At 43.6% G+C, this 16757-nt stretch overlaps 1 protein-coding gene across 1 annotated transcript in view; it reads left to right on the top strand.

Moving 5' to 3' along the window:
- Positions 1–423: 423 nt before the first annotated feature.
- The window catches only part of LOC108092918, a 53952-nt gene continuing 37618 nt past the window's right edge, over positions 424–16757 (top strand). The window contains exons 1-2 of the mRNA XM_043207359.1: positions 424–841; positions 9535–10138. Of these exons, the coding sequence (XP_043063294.1) occupies positions 9764–10138 (375 nt within the window). The 5' untranslated portion in view covers positions 424–841; positions 9535–9763. The remainder of the gene's footprint in view (positions 842–9534; positions 10139–16757) is intronic.

Below are 16757 nucleotides of genomic sequence, written 5' to 3'. Positions count from 1 at the left end.
ATCCCTCCTGTTTTTGGACGGTAACCTTCTGATGAGGAGCGGCGTAGAACGAAATGGAGCTGCGAAAGCATCGGCCTACTGCGAACCCAGTTGAGTGGAGCGGTGGGTGGTGGGTGGTAAGGAAAGGGGTAGGGGAAAGGGGAAGGGGGAGGGGAAGGCGGTACCGGCTTGGTAATATTTTGGCGCAAGTTTTCACCACACGCCCAAAAGAGGAAAATGCAGACGCTGCACTCGTCGCCGACGAAAAGTGGGGAAAAGTGGTGAGGCGAGCGGCTCGGTGGCTCTGCGCTTCGGGCCAAGAGTTCGGGTTCGGAAAAGTCGGCTCGGAAAAGTCGGCTCGCTGTCGTCGTCGGAAAATGAAAAACACAGGCGGCATTATCAGACGGCGACTTCAGTTGCAAGCGAGCGCTCAGCGTGTGTGTCTCGTGTCGTGTCCCTCGTGCGGCAACAACAGCAACTTGCAACAGCACTCTGGCAACGTGCAACACCCAGCAGCAGCAACTGGCAACATAAATTGCGTGTTTTGACTTTGACTTTGGCCCACCAGCGATTTCGAATTCAAGTTTCCCGCGCGCGTTCCCCAGATTATTTTGTTGTGCTAAGTGTTTTGTTTTGGTTTTGGTTTTGGTTTTGCTTCTGTGTCGTCACGTGCTCATTTGTTTACCTATTTTTTGTTGGTGTGTTGTGTGGTGTTGAGAAATAAGTAAATCCGAAGAACAAGCGCCGCTTCGAGTACTTTTTATTTAAACAAAAAACGGGCAGCATTGTGCAGTATTCGATGGACTCATAAGCCAATTGCAATATCTTCGGAAGTTATAGCTGCATTTGTTTGCTTAGCTTGGTAAGTTTGCTAAATGACTATTTTAAATACAGTTCTATTATAATTTGAAATACCTAAACAACTAAGTTTTAGATAGTGTTAAGTTGTTTGAAATGTTTGTATGATTTATAATATTCTAAAACAGTTTTATTCACACTTATATCTACTTTTGTCTTATAACCTGTAGATTTCTGTTAGCTTCCAAAAAAAGTGTATATTTTATTTTTTAATAAATTTTAAACTCTTCTAATTGTTGTGCATAATGGAGGTTTATCTTAAATAGGCTGAAAAATTTACTGATAGCAAACAAAGTGCAGCAGAGGGCTCTTGAGGATAGCAATTGGCGATCGTTTGACCTGCAGTATTCCTTTGACAGAAACTCTCTGAAAAATTACAAGAATCGCAGACATGGTTTCTTGGCTTTCAATATTCGCCAGTCTTCTAATGGCAACCTGCAACATTTATTGCAACCGATGAGGGGCAGCAACGGTTGCCGGACTGACTGGGCGGTGTGTTTTTTTCTGTGACTGGTTCGTGTGGCTTTACTTTTTCGCATTTATTTTTTAGCGAAAGTTTCTGGTGTGTTTTGTGTGTGTTTTGTTTGATTTTCTTGTGCCGGCGTGACGAGTTTAGATTGCCAGTTCGCCAGTGTTGTTGTTGCTGTTGGTATTGTTATTGTTGTTGTTGCGGGGGAAAATGAAAACAATTTGCAGTTGATGCTTGGCCTCCTCCCCCTTTCTTTGGCCACCGCCACCGCCACCGCCAGTTGTTGGGGCGCCCCTAATTAAACCGGTTAAGCGTTTCGCTTTTTTCGGTCCTCTGCTAATTGCCAGTGAAATTTGTGACAGGCAGCAGCAACGGCAGCAGCAACAGCAACAGCAACAGCACGACAACAATCAGCTGCCATTGTGTATGTCCTTGTTAATGAAATCGTTAAGCTTTTCGAAGGGGCCCGTAGCCTCAGCCGTAGCCATGGCACACAGGACGATTACGTTGACGGGGCAGCGTTGAATGGAAAATGGAAAAAGGACGAGGCTTGCGGATGACGCTGCTGCTGGCGGCCAATATCAAAAGGATTTCGTTTGCATGCGAAAATATGGGGGAAATATGCGAAAAATGTTTGCGCGCGGAATCTGGCAAACGGAGCGATACGCTGATGGCAAACAGCTGGCTTCGGGGGATCTCGACAAAAGCCGCTGGAAATCGGTATGGAAATCGGGATGGAAATCTGGGAAAACCCCCAAATTCGCGTCTATTGCATTAGCAGAACCAAGTAGTAAGCGTTCAATGGAAGAAGGGAGAAATTAATGAGTCTTCCAGCAGCTAATATGATCCTAATATGATCCACATTTAGTGCACCAAAAAGCAGGCAATCCCTTTCACAAAGACATATTCCCAATGACTCTTCTCGTACTCGTACAATGTGCCAAATTAAAATTAAAAATTCCATCTAAATGTAAATAAAACAAGAAGGGCGGGGACATACGGCAAGATAAATAAAAGGAATTGGGAAACTAAATGAATATGAAGCCATCAGCAGTTCGCCATGTGCAGCAACAACAAGCTGCAGGGGGTGGTGCAGGGGGTGGACGGAAAAGCGGCGGGGAAAATGTGAAAACGCGCCAAAGAGACGGCAGCAGCAGCAGCAGCAGCAGCGGGAAAATGCCGCCAAACGCAAATACTGCGGCACAATTTCATCTTTTTTGTGTTATCTCACGTTTTTTTATTCCTTTTATTAATTTTTCTTCTTTTTTGGCTTTTTTTTTTTTTGCTGCTTTTCAAGGGGACACAAGCACACACTCAAAGCTTTGTCGCCTGCGGCCCAGAAATTTTAGATTTTCACTTTTCCCGCCGCGACTGCTGCTGCTTTTTTCCTGCTGACAAAATATCCCACAGCAGCGGCCAACAAAAAATAAAAAGCAAGGCCCCCCACATTATGAAATTTTTAATCAAATGAAATGACAATAAAATTTTGCTGTTGCCAAATTAAATAAAACGTCAATTTCGAGTGGCGCAAAAACGAGAACAATTTGGAAATCACTTCAAACTTCCAAGGAAAAAAGTCACTTTATTAACAACAGCCACAATCCAGAAGAAACCAGATTATGGCAACTCCATTTGGCTTATCCAATTAACGAGTTAACCTTGTTGCGCAGATTGAGTTATTCCGGAACCGAGAAATATGCCATTCCTGCTGATTAAATGGGTATCTGGAAATTCGGGGACGGAACTTCGCCTTCCGACTCAGAATGGGAATCGATTTAGAAATTGGCCATCGGTGTGTGTCCATTTATGCAAAGTTGATTTACAGATTTGCCGGTTTCATCGAGGTCAGGAGTTCATAATTGATATTAATTTCGTAATTAAAACATAAACCGATTGTAGGTGTGTCCCGCCCCCTCCCAAAAGGGAAAAGACTATGGAAAATGTGGAGTTGAAACATTTCAATTGGTCAATAATCAAATTGCAAATCGCAGGGAGAACGAGCGGATTGTCAAACATTCCGACACTTTTGACACTTGACACAAACTGGCAGCTGCAGTTGCATCTGTATCTGCATCTGCATCAGCATCAGTATCTGTATCTGTATCTGCATCTGCATATATTCGCCATTTCGATGGCCTAATTTATGCATTTTTGATGGAGCGGATTTCGTAATGAATATATTATTAATAATCGATCGCCGACATTAGGCTCGGATTAATTGAATTATCCCCTTGTTGTTGCAAAAGTCGGCGGGCAGGCGGAGCGTTGGAAAATAGTTGGAAAATTGCTGCTGGAAAATCGAAAGTCTCACTCCTCCCAGCCAGCGAGTGCAGCCGAGCATTGAAATTATTACCTTTTAATTATCACGATCCGAAATGCGGAGAATGCAAACGAAATTTTGAACTAATCCATAAGTTGCCCAACATGCATGATAGTTATCATAGAAATATTCACGCAGACTCGTTAATGTGAGCAAAAAGAGTTGCGATTGAAATGCTTTCTTCAGCGCGGAATGTTCACTTCGCAGAGGTTTTTCATTTGCCTCGATTTGTTTCGATTTGGGATTGGAAAAATCCATAAGCCGATGAAGCAATCTCTTGAATGTCTCGTGTTGGCCAGATTTTACTACCACCACCTGTCTGTCTGTCTGTCTCTCTATATATATTTAAGTTTGCCCGACTTCCCCGAAAACTGGCGACAAATTTATTGGGATTATTTTGATCGGGCTCAAATGGCTTTGCTCTTTAAGGCCCCCGAATATGTTTTGGTTAGCTCGCCTGACAGCTGTCAGCTTGAACTTTCGCCCCCCTTTTTCCTCCCCTTCCCCGCTTTTCCACTTTCCACCTGTCTCACCTGGGCTTTGCCTTAATTCTTTTTTTTGTTCGTTTTTGCACTTCATCAAGTTGAGCCAGCGGAGAAGGAAACTAAATGCGCAAACACATGTTCCCCATTCACCGGCGACACGGCAACTCTTTGTGTGAGTTTGGTGTGCACTGAAAGAAAAGCAGCATAAATAGGATATAAGGTATAAATAGGATTATTTATCTTGAAATGCAAAGGAGCATTTGGTTTGAGTCTGAGTGTCTAATAATAACTAGAATAGGTTTGAGTGTTCACTTACACATCTGAGTGTCTAATAACTAGAATAGGTTTGAGTGCTCGCTTATGATCTCTCCCACTTGTGAAGTTCGAATGGCAAACACTTTTTCTAGCAGTGCACCTGTTCGCTTGTCGATGTGCTAATGTATGTATTTGCATCTATTAGTGTGCGTGCCAGGATGGCCAGGCGAACACAACAGCACAACAGCAGCAAATAGCTAAACAAAAAGTTTTGGCTTTAGTTTTTGCATTTGGCTTCGGATTTGGCCTATGGCCATAACGAGATGCTCGATGCTGGTTGGTGGGTGGTGGGTGGGGGTGGGTGACAGGGGGCGGCGAGATAAAAGTTGAGGCCGGCTCACAAGTGCGAAGCAGAGCCCGGGGTCAAAAAAGAGGAGGCATTCGCATAATTGCCGTGCCAACCGAGTGAAATTGCCCTTAAAAAGACTCCATTTTGGCATTCATTTAACAATAAACAATGCGTGCTTTCGATGCTAAACAAATATTTGAACTCGTTATTCAAATATTCAGATATTATATAGTTCATATAGTATGTGCCTTCTTTCTTCCTTTTTCGCTTCACTGTTTTGTATTCATGAAAAATGCATTCTTTTCATAATTGAATTTAATGGACAAAGCTGTGGCATTTATTAATTTATACTTGTTCAAAGGCACTCGCCTGAAGAATCCTCTTCCGATGAATGTTTTCCCAGCCCTTGCGACCTCTCTTCCTCTTTTTTTCCCTTTTCCCGCCAGAAAATCCCATCATTCTCTCCTTTTTCCCAGGGGACTAAGGGCATCCAGTGGTTCGTCAGGAACTTTCGCTCGTTTGACAAACGTGCAGACAAAATGGCTTAGCGTAACACTTCCGTTTCCTGCCTGACACACACACCAATACACACACATACACATACACGTGCAGGCAGAGGAGCTCATTTGATTAATGGTTTTTTGTGCACTGCCTGCTTTTCCTGCTTCCCCACTTTCCCACTTTCCCAAACTCTTTCCTCAGTGCCGAGTTGACCCTGCTTATGGGACAAGTTTACAGCACCGAGGAGCCATTGAAATGCGTGTTATTACTTGATGCGCCAGTGGGCCAGGCTCCTCCGACTATCTGTGCTATGATTCCTGCCTGGGAACAGGACTGAAAGTAGTCGCCCCTTTCTTTTTTTTGGCGAGCGAGCCCCGTTTTTCGTGCTGATTAGTTTTGGGAATTTGCAGCGCCTTGGCTGTCAAACACTTCGAATGGTTCTGGGCTTCCTTGGCCTGGCTTTTGGCCTCGTTTCTGGCCAGCGGCTGCCATAACTCACGTATTTCCCCAACCGAGCCGCTGCAGTCGCATTCATGCATAAATTATGCCACGCTGCGTATACGCAATGTCTCAATGAATAAAAATGGGCTCCAGACAAAAGCGAAAATCGAAAAGTGAGTTGCAAGAAGCGAAGATGACACAATTCGGGCACTTGGCCAAAAGGTTAAGCGCCCGCCGATTGAGGTAAGCTCCACTCGGTGGCTCATCCGCATCCGCATCCGCATCCGGTGGAGCCAAATCCCGATTCGAGTGCTGCAGTTGATGGAGCAGCAGTGAGCATTTCACTGGCCACACTGCGAGAAAACACTTGGTTAGATTCCTGTTCTCACTTTCCGAACTTGAAAGGTGGTTTTACAGTGAGGTTTTCTTCGATCTTTGATCTACTTGTAATCAACTTCGGAATGGGAATAGCCTTCTTCAATCTTCGATCTCCTTGTAATCAACTGCGGAATGAGAATGGCCATTATTTCTTGGCGTGCAGCCACGTGCTCCGCTGGGGACCATTTGAGCCTTGGCCAAGAGTTAAGCTCGGCGCACTGTGTGCCAAATAGCCGCTGGCCAGAAACGGTGAGAGATCGAAATTTGTCGGAATGCAAATCAAATTAGGCACACACACACACACACACATACATTGGGGCAGGAGCGGAACTGCAGGGGAGGCTCCTCCGATTCCGATTCTGATTCCGATTCGGACTCCAATTCCTGCTGTTGTTGAGGCTCAAAGGCCGGATGCTTTTAATCAAAACAGCAATGCAGCTGGCCGGGGGTCTTCGGCTTTTTGTGCCCTGCGAACACCTCGAATCGGGAGCGGAAAATATGCTGCAGTTGGCCTAAGGCCGTGCCACCGTGCCACACCGTTGCAACATCAACAGCAGCATCATCAGGAGCATCATCAGTATTTTCCAACCACTTTTCATACCGACTTTCAGCTGTTCACCTGTTCAGCCCTTCAGCTCAGCCCTTCTGCGGCATTCTCTTTGGCTCCCATCGAGCCTGATTGCATTGACCGAAGGATAAGGCCAATTGGCACCACCTGCCGCTCAGAAGACGCGGCTGCCTTATCCTGCATACCTATATCTTTCGTCCTCTTGCCACTCCTTTGACGAGCGTTAATTGCCCGGAAGAACAGGAAGCACCGGCGATGCTTCAAAGGGTCGCTTCCCTATATCCCTTTGCAACTAAATATATATTATATATAAATGTTAAAGAACATCTTAAATAAATTTGAAGAGAATTAGATATTGATATTCCGAAGAAGAGAGCAATCGAGCAACAGCTCCCTGTCCACTTCCGGTTCGCTCCTGCAGCAACTTCCGCCCGTCCAGGACATTCTTATCAGCGTGGCACGTTTTTATCATAAATTTTACACTTCGCTTGCAATTTTTCCCTCGATTTTTGTGGGCAGCGGCGTCGAAATCTCCGCTGCTTCTCCGTGGGGGCATAAAATTCCAGGCGACCTCCTCGGATTTCGACTCTTAAGCGGCCCTTGTTGAGTTCTGAGCCCCATTAAAGTGCTTTACGAGGAGGAGCAGGTTATGGGGACATTATGTAATTCCTGCGCGGCAAGTGGGGGCTCAAGATTCGATGCCATTTATTGTTTATCAATTTTACGAGGCTGTCAATAAACGCGGCGAAGGGTGTTCATATTTCGCAGACGAGAAAATCCCAAAGAGAATCGTTTTCTGACACAATTTCATCTGCCTGCAATAAATGCTTAAAAAGTAATACTCTTAAGTAATAATCTTAAATCTGTATTCTGTATTTAGTAGTTTTTTAGTGATAAGTTTTCCATTAGATTTTAAAAAGCTTACCATTTCGGTATCTTGTTTTATTCAGGTTATGTAGACGTACTTAAAGCATCGATGTCTTGTTGGCTGCCTTTCGATGGCATAGCTCTCCACATTTCATATCGTGGCATTATCTTTATGAAAGCAAACACCTCGGCCCAGTCCATTTCAGTTGAGCTGGCTCGCTGATTGGCGTAATGACGATGATTATTGGCCCACTTTGCAGAGCAGTCGGCGAAAGGGCCAACGGGACGTTGCGTATTGCGTATACGCCCCGTCTGCCGCCATTCAACTCGAACGATCATTGCTGTGGCCGTGGCCAACGGACACTTGTGCAAATGAAGTGTGTACACAAAGTATCATTCCCGCTATCATTGACACCAAACAAGAGGGGCGTCCCGATGGCGGGGATGTGGCCATGTAGCACCGGAAACAGCAGTAAAAACAAGTTTGTTAACGCAGTCAAAAGTTGTTGGCAATCGCATCGTTGAGATTCGATTTTTTTGCGGCCTGCCCAGCAATATAAAATTTATTTTTCCAGCCTGCATTGCTGAGTGTGTGTGTGTGTATTGTGTGTGTAAGTGCCGAAGCATGTATGTATTACGCATTCATTCATATCCAGCGATAAAATGTTCTTATTTTTTCCTGAACGTCTGCCCTTTACAAATGTTCAGAGGAAAGTCAATACAGCAAAGTGTAAATAAAATAAAGCAAACAAATTCTAAGGGCCAGGAAAATGGTTTAAAATATTTTCAAGGAGTTCCATGATATTGCATTTAAACCGTTTTCTCGTTTGGAAGTTTATTTAACAACAAAATCCATATGTGGTAATATTAATAGAAGAAAACTTTTTAGCTGGAATTATGGTTCACCAAAGGGCATCCACAGTTTGCCATTCGTACTTCACATTAACTCACAGCCTGCTGTAAGATCTTTTATTTTTCCGCTGGTTGAATATATCGCAAGTAAAATTTATGATTATGCAGCTTAAAAGGCGCCAGAGCGAGAAGGGGCGATGGGGAGCGAGTGGGACGGGCAGAGGGAGTGAGCATGTAATTGCTGCCGGCTCTTCGAAGCCACGCCCCCTCCCCGCCGCCGCCGCCACCACTTGCTTCACTCGCCAGCCACATCAAAGTGCAATTTTCGCAGCAACTTTTATTGCATAGATATTAAAAAATGCAGCCCACCTCCCCCCGGGTGGAAAAACGGCTCATCCCCATCATTAACATCATCATCCGCTTTTCCCCGGCATTTAATTGAAAAGTGAAATTGATTTCTTCTCTCCGGCACTTCTTCGCCGCCGCCGTCGTCTTTCTTTTAGTCAAAAAGAAAATTGTTTTGTTTTTCGTTTGGCCCGTGCATTAATTATGGAAAATCGTATTTTTGATTTTTGCACGCAGACATTTTGCCGATTGCACTCATTATTTGCCATTTTCTTTTGTTTTAATTGTTGCCTCTTCTTATATTTTTATTTCTGTTGTGCGTTTGCCGCAGCCATTTTCATTTGTGGCCACAATTATATCCACGGCATATGAAAATGATACACACCACTTGCCACTTGCCACTTGCCACCCCTCCTCCCCTTATATTGTTTTCCGCCTTATTTTCCTGCCCGCTTCGGTGCTTAAAAATTCCATTAACTGCAAGCAGCAATTTTGTACTGCAAATTTGAGAACGATCTTGGAATGTCTGTCTTCTTAGCCCTGAAGTAATATGTGTTATTCTGAATAAAAACATTTCAATAGCCAAACTTAATTTCTTTAAACACAAATTACAACTTCTCAGTTTCACAGTTGATACTCGTACTATTTATATTGCTCTAGTTAAAGCACTCCCCGACTGGAAATCACTTTTAAAAGTTGCTCGAGATGGGAATGAATGAATGGCGAACTGTTTGCTTATTTCGCCATATTCCATGCACATGCTATATGCTATATGCTATATGTGTCGGATACTTAAGAACAAGTTGGATTTATTTGCGCTCTTGCCACTCTCTGAAAATGTTTTTCTTTTCTTTTCTTTTTTTTCAGTGGGGCAGGACCGAAAGGCGGCAACTGGTGAAGGAGGAGGAGAGCCGCAACCCGCAACCCGAAACCCGAATCCCAAAACCAGAAACCAGAGACCATCGACCAGAGACAGGAAAACACAGCGGCAAGCAAAGTGTTGCATACTTGGCACAAATAGGATTGTGCGAGGAGCGAGGAGGAATCGGATATACCCGCATATATATCCGCCACCATATAGACAGCGACTGGCAACATGCCGTCGTCAGCAATAAATAAAACAGCACGCAGTGTTGCCAATACGATTCAATTGCTGGCAATCGTTCTCTATTGCTGTTGCCTGGTGCACGGACAACAGCAACAGCAGCAACACCAGCAACAGCAACAGCAACAACCACAACAACAGCAGCAGCAGCAGCAACACTTGAAGTACCAGCAATTGCAATATCAAATGCAGCAGCAATATGAATACCAGCAGCAGCAGCACTACCAGCAGCAGTTCCAGCAGCAACAACAGCAACAGCAACAGCAGCAACAGCAGCAGCAGCAACATCTGACACCCACGGCAACACTGGCTCGCCAGCAGCAACACGAGGAGCACATCGACTTGCTGTCCACTCAGCCAACTCAGGTGAGTGATAATCTAACCGACAGGCAATCACAATTTATAGCAATTATGATGTGGGAGGGCGCCAAAGGAAAAACATAAAGCCAACTCTACTCCACTCATTGTGTAATTAATTGAGCTTGGGAGTCGGCCAGAGTTGCCAGAGTTGCCACAGCTGCCGCACACACTCACTGCCGGCAAATTGAATTTGATTTGAGTCCGCCGTGGACAGCAGCTGCAACTGCTTAAAAACCAAATCCCCAATTGCCAACTTTTCGTTTTCCCAGCCCGGCTTTTCCGGGAGATTGGCCCACAGCCAGCCAGTGAACCTCAAGTTCAATAAGCTGATTAACTGAATGAAATCAGCAATGGAAACGAAATAGAAAGTGCCTCCAGCTTATTGGCTTGGCTTCTTTTGGTGTGTCGGAGCCACCGAGCCACCAAAGCAACCCAGTTGCCACCCAAAGTAACCACTTCTGGCAGCCGCACTTCTGGCAATTTGCGGCTGTTAAATGATTAATTTGTTTTTGATAGACTTTAAGTTATATTTAATTAGCAGAGCAGGAAGAAAAGGAAGCGGAAGGCAACTTTTCTACACAAGGAAACTTGCATTACAAATGAGTTGGCAACCCAGTTGGCTGAATGTGGAGCAGTCTCCTGGAGATTTGCCTTCAGTCGTATATTTGATTAGCAGACAATGCGCATAACACTTCTCTTGGTTGTGCAAATATTAGAAAATAAAATAACTATATTCAAAATATAGTTATTGTCCAATTGATTTGCACAATAGTAGATTTGATCACACATATTTAAACGTAAATGAGTTTATTTGTACGCTAAATTGAACCCATAATTTTTCACATCCCAAAAGAAATCAATTTTTTTCGACACATTTGCACTCATTCGGCGGCAGTGGATTGGTTCGTCTGTTTTTATTTTTTTTTCGATATATCTCTCCCCGCGGGCGTGACAACCCTGGCTGCGGCAAGCCTGTTAATTTCACACACGATTTGCTGCTTAGTTTTTGCACTTTCCACACTCCCGTCAACTGACTTCTCACAGCCTTGACTCCTGTTTTTCTGCTGCTTGTTTTCTGTTTTTTTTTCATTTTTTGAACAAAGGGCGTGCCAAGCTTTTGTCGGGGGCACAACCACCGACTTTGCGACCCCCACCCCCCTCTCTGCAACCCCCCTCCCCCTCCGCTGTCTGCATCGCCAAGCCGCTGAAACTGAAACCCAAAGCTCTAAACCAACTTTGCAGGACAAAACGTGGCAGCGTTTTGTAGATTTTTAAGTCCCATAAATTTTAAGTGTCAATATATAAAACCGCATATGTGCGGGGCCAACAATGGATGCGCCACATGGCGGGGGCGGCCGAGGAGGCGTGGCAGGACGAGGAGGAAGAAGAGGAACGGCAACGGCAACGGGTCGAAATTCATAAATTCAGGCGTGGACGAAACGAAATGGTAAAATAAAATGCAACCAGCAGAAGTAAGAGCAGAAGCCCTTTTTCGGAAGCTCGTACTGCGAATGGCCTAGAGGTGGCACTTTCATCGGAGTTATCGATCTCATTAAGTTATCAATCGTCTTGGATAAACGGTACTTTACCGCAATTAATGTTTTAATTGAAGTGAAAATAAGGTGTTATCGAGACATGTAATCGGAGATGTAGTAACAATGTTTAAATCAACTCCTAATCAGTAAAACACCGAAAGATATTTTCGGGTAAAAGCTGTCTTCAAATAACTAGCTCCGAACACCTCTGCCCGTCGAATAAATCACCTTGCATAAATGAGGCTGAAAAAAAGAGAAAGTAAGACAAGTTTGCGGGTTCGTCGGTGGCAGGACATGGCCAGTGACGCCAGGACACGTGTCACGCTGCCATCCCTGGGGAGTCACACATAAATTATATGAATGAGGTTTTTTGCTTTATAGTTGCGCGTTCCGTGTCTGTGGCCGAGGGCCGAGGTCCGTGGCCATTCGGTCTCTGACCATGCCCCCTTCAGCCCCCCCCCCAACGCCCTTCAGGCCCCACTAATCCCCCGGCTCCATGTGGCTTTTATTTTATTGCAAACTTCAAATAAAAACAGCAGCAGCAAAAAGTTGTTTAAGGAAAGCGAGAAGGGCGAGCAGCACGACGAGGACGAAGTGGAAATATTGTACTCGTATTGGAAATAAAATGAAAACAGCATCAACAATGCAAGTTCTTCGAAGGGGGTTCTGTGGGTTCTCTGGGCTCTGGGCTCTGTTCTGAACTCTGCGAGGGGGGAACTCTGCGTAGCCAGCGGCAGCCGCTGATCTGTGCGACCGAATAGGAAATCGAGGCGGGAGGGCAATCAAATCAATTTCGACCAGCAACCCGGTCCATCGGGCCATGACCGCATCGAAAAATCGCCGGCGAGGAGTGCAAAGTGTGGCATTTAATAATCGATGGGTTCATCAATCAAGGCTGGCTGCCTAGGCTTCATTTTTCACCCGGTTCGAATGAGTTGACACAAATACCAACAGTTTTAAGTTCAATAAAAGTGCTACATTTTAAGCGATTGATTTATGGGAAGTGACAATGGCAAGTGCTTGGGTAATTTCTTCAGTAATTCAGTGCACTATTTCAACCAGGTCGAAGCTTTTCAATTTAAACAATGTGCTTATGAGCAGAGAAACACAATAATTTCTTCAAATGAAGTATTTTATATAACGTTTAAGTCGTGGCATGAATTAAATACCTGCAATTATGCCGTTTTGTAATCGTTCCCAAACCTCTGTTATAAAATTTATGAGAATTTTCCCAGCACTCACAGCCAGTTATCCAGAAATTGTAATTACAAATTTTGTAGCATGCTTATTAGGGCAAACAGCTGAGGCAGCCCGTAAAAAGGAGTTTGTGGGCGGCGAGGGAGCGGGTGTGGAAAGCGGGGAAGTGCAGGGAAAACCCCGTTGAGACGACGTGTCAGTCAGCGGCAAAGCTGAAAATCGCTAAAGATTAATGATGCAAAAAATTGAGCATCATTAAAGAAAGTGAAAATGGAATTAAGTGCATGAGCGACAGAGGAGTGGGTGGCAAGCAATAGGAAAGGAGCAGGGAAATGGGAAATGGAAAAGAGAAGGGGGATAGGGAAAGGGAAAGGGGAAGTGCAGACATCAGGGAAGTGGCAAAAGCAGAAAAAACAGGGGCAAAGTACGTGCAACACGCAAAGCGGAAGAAAATGGCGGCATAAAACTTAACTACAATAAGCGGCAGGCCAAAAACGAGCTGACAACAACTACAAGAACCACAAACAATGTTGCCACACACATTTGGGCGAGTTTTCCAATGCACAGACAAAAATTATATTTGTTCGAAAATATTGGAAACTAAATCAACTCAATGAGAATTTTTCATAAATATTTGTAAATTAGTATAAACATTTTTTTCTCTCTACTGATAAGTTGAAAAGGAATCTAAAAATTTGAGAACATCTTGGATAGCTATCCAAGTTTTTCTTGGCGTGTGCGTGGGCGTGACCTCGGAGGTCTATCTGTGTAGCAAGTAGTTAGGCCAAGTGCCACGTACGTGCAGCGGAAGCGGAAATGGCAAATGCCGTCACAGAAACGCCCTCCGCTGGCGGAAAGGCATTAGAGGGGCGCCGCCAAGGGAATCCCCGCTAATGTCTTGAGCACGTTGTCTGCTCCGAAAGCCCCATCCCGATAAGCGGGCTCAGACAAGCCGGCAAAACGATGACAACAAGTTGGCCAGTTATGGCTCGTGGCACGAATAAAACACTTCATAAACTACGGACAAGTTTGAAGTTTTCGCACATCTTCGGGGGAATCTGCCCATCCGAAACTATATCGATTTGCCGTCAAGTTAGAAGAGCATTCGAGCAGCACCAGCATAAAACACACAAAGTAAACTTTAAGTAATCAGTAATTTCCAAAAATGAAAATAGCATTTTATTGGATAGGAAAATCAGGGAACGCTTAAAATAAATAATTGAAAGAACCATGCATAATATCGTAATAAATGGTTAACATTCTATCCTTACCGTGATTTGATTTCTTTTTAACCGAACCATTTATTTCTGATTTCCCAATTGAAGCTATAATACTCTCCGAAATTCCAAATACAGCTTAGCGGGCTGCGACGGTGAATAAGTTTCCCCATGCAACCGCAACGCAAATATTTTGTTACGCAACCCAAGGAAAGAGATGGCAAGAGGCCGCAGAAAGAGATAGAACCACAGAACAGGCATGTCGAAAAATAATTAGCGCGTTGTGTTTATAAGTTTCCGTTAAAAGGCGTTTTACGTTCGAAGGGGAGGAAAACCAATGGGGTTAGTGTGGGAAATGGGAAGGGAAATGGGGTTCATTGCCGACTGTGGTTACAGCTTTGATATATTAATGAACCGGCAAAGGGCAGCATCCGGAACACGCCCACTTCCATTGATGTTTCCATTTTAAGGAGGCTAATCTGTTCTCAAACTCAGCATCTGGGCAATTCAGTTATTAGTGGAGCTTAACGAATTTCGACTTAAGATAACTGCGGGGTAATCTCACAAGGAAAAACGAAGCTATCTGTATTTTTATTTATCTATATCTATATTATCTATATCTATATTTAATAAATAAATATAAGAAATATATGAATTTTAAATAGCTGGTGTGCAAGTTTTCGGTTGTAATGGGGCCAAAAAGTGACTTACAGCAAAACCAAACACTGTTTTGAGCACCTTATGACCACAGTTAACGAGCCCAATCACTTTTTGGATGATTCAAAAAAAAAAAAAGATTTTTGGCCAATTTTCGCAATTTTCATAAGGGGTAACATCGTCATTTTTTGCGAAAAATGGCAAAATTTCAACTTTTTTGGGTGTTTATACCACCGGAATCAGAATTTTATTACGAATTCAACGATGTATGCCACTCCACATTTGGGAGAGTACTTTCTCAGATATTCCAAAAAAACTGGTTTTTTTAAAGCCATTTTTTGTAGTTTTGGGCAAAAAAAAACTTTTTCCAATGGTAATTTGTCTGTTATTTGGGCAAGAAATGTGGCCACCTTCTAGGCATTTCTGTTCGCCTGGTAAAACATTTTCAGAAACTGCTAATTTGGACTGCCCAAATGGACAAAACTTCCAGATTTATTTGTTTTCGATCGAAAAATACGACTTTAGCCACCTGGCAAACATAATCCATAGCTGGTTGCTGCCGGTAAATCTAAATTTCCTCAAATCGCTCTCCACACGGGATCCACATAAAATGGGTTTGAAACTCGGATATGGTTATTTGGAAATTGGAGCAACCTTCTAGCCGTTTCTGTTCGCCTGGTAAATCCAATTGAGAAATAATTAAAAACGCTTAATAAATTCCTTTTTTAAATAATGATTTATTTATTTTGTGGTAATACAAAATTTCCATAAAGTAACTCTTAATAAGTTATGTATAAGTTGCGGTCCGGGAAGTGGTAAATGGGGGTACGTATAGTAAGAAGAGCAGCGCCTTTTTCTTGGGGAAGTAGCCCGTTGATCGGTAGGTAGAACCCAGAATAATAATAAATAAATAGAAATATAAATTTGTTATTTTAAAACATGTTCAAAGTCGATTTTTTTTTAATTATTACGTGGGGTATTCGTTTTTGATAGAACTTTAAATCTAAATTGCTGTGCAATCTTAAAAAATCAGACATTGAAACCGATAGAAAAACGGATGAAACAAATTTATTTTTGGCCATTTTATTCACGTTTTAACGAAAACAAGTGTGAAAAAAATAGGAAAATCAATTTTGCGAAAATCCAGCGTGTATGGCTATACTTGCAACTAATTAAGTGAAATGCTAATATTTGACCAAATAAAAATTCATTCTACCTAACTCGGCTAAAATTGATTTAATTTTCGGTCCGCCAAAAAAGGGATGCGTTCATTCGAACAAAATGAAATGAAATTACAAATTAATTGTTGTCCGACAATGGTGACCGACAAAAAAACAAACTGGTTTCAATGAAATGTGGTGTGTAGCGGCCGTTTGGTGTGATAAGAGGATTTTTCCTGGCTTATTTTACCAGTGAACAGCTCGGCATACAATTTGCTCAATTATGCGTTGCCAACGCACAATGTTTCTCTTTAATTTCCTATTAAGCTGACGGCTTCAAAATACGCAACTTTTTGTCATTGTTGGTTGGCAAAGTTGCAGTTTCTAATTTCCATCTGAAAATCCAGTGGAGTTTTGCTAAGCGCCTGTTAAAGGAAGATATTATATGGCACCCGCAACCAAAGCCTTCTCCCCAAGGAGCGAAGGGCGGTGCAGAGCTCACAATCCGATTTTCCAATGTTTTCCACCAGCCCAACCCCCCCGACCAGCACTCTTTGGGTCCCTGAGTTAAGCGTCCATTTAAATGTTGGTCAAGCCCCGCTGCCGTTCGCCCGGGTGGAAGATGAGGAGCAAAGGGGGAGGGGGAGTGGGAGAGGGTTGGGCGGCAGAGCGGAAGGATATCTTGTTCGCACGCCATTACACACACAGATACACACACAGATGCAGCGTACGGACACAGACAAAGTCCGCTGTGCATCTGTGTGTGTGTGCGAATGCAATTCGATTGCACACGCTCGAGTGGGCGACAAGCGTAAAAATGCAAATATTTACAAATATGAGAACGAGACCAGAAATTGCC

Source organism: Drosophila ficusphila, unplaced genomic scaffold (assembly GCF_018152265.1).
Source record: "Drosophila ficusphila isolate 14025-0441.05 unplaced genomic scaffold, ASM1815226v1 contig_198, whole genome shotgun sequence".
Lineage (NCBI taxonomy): Eukaryota > Metazoa > Arthropoda > Insecta > Diptera > Drosophilidae > Drosophila > Drosophila ficusphila.
This window is presented reverse-complemented; position numbering and strand designations above follow the sequence as displayed.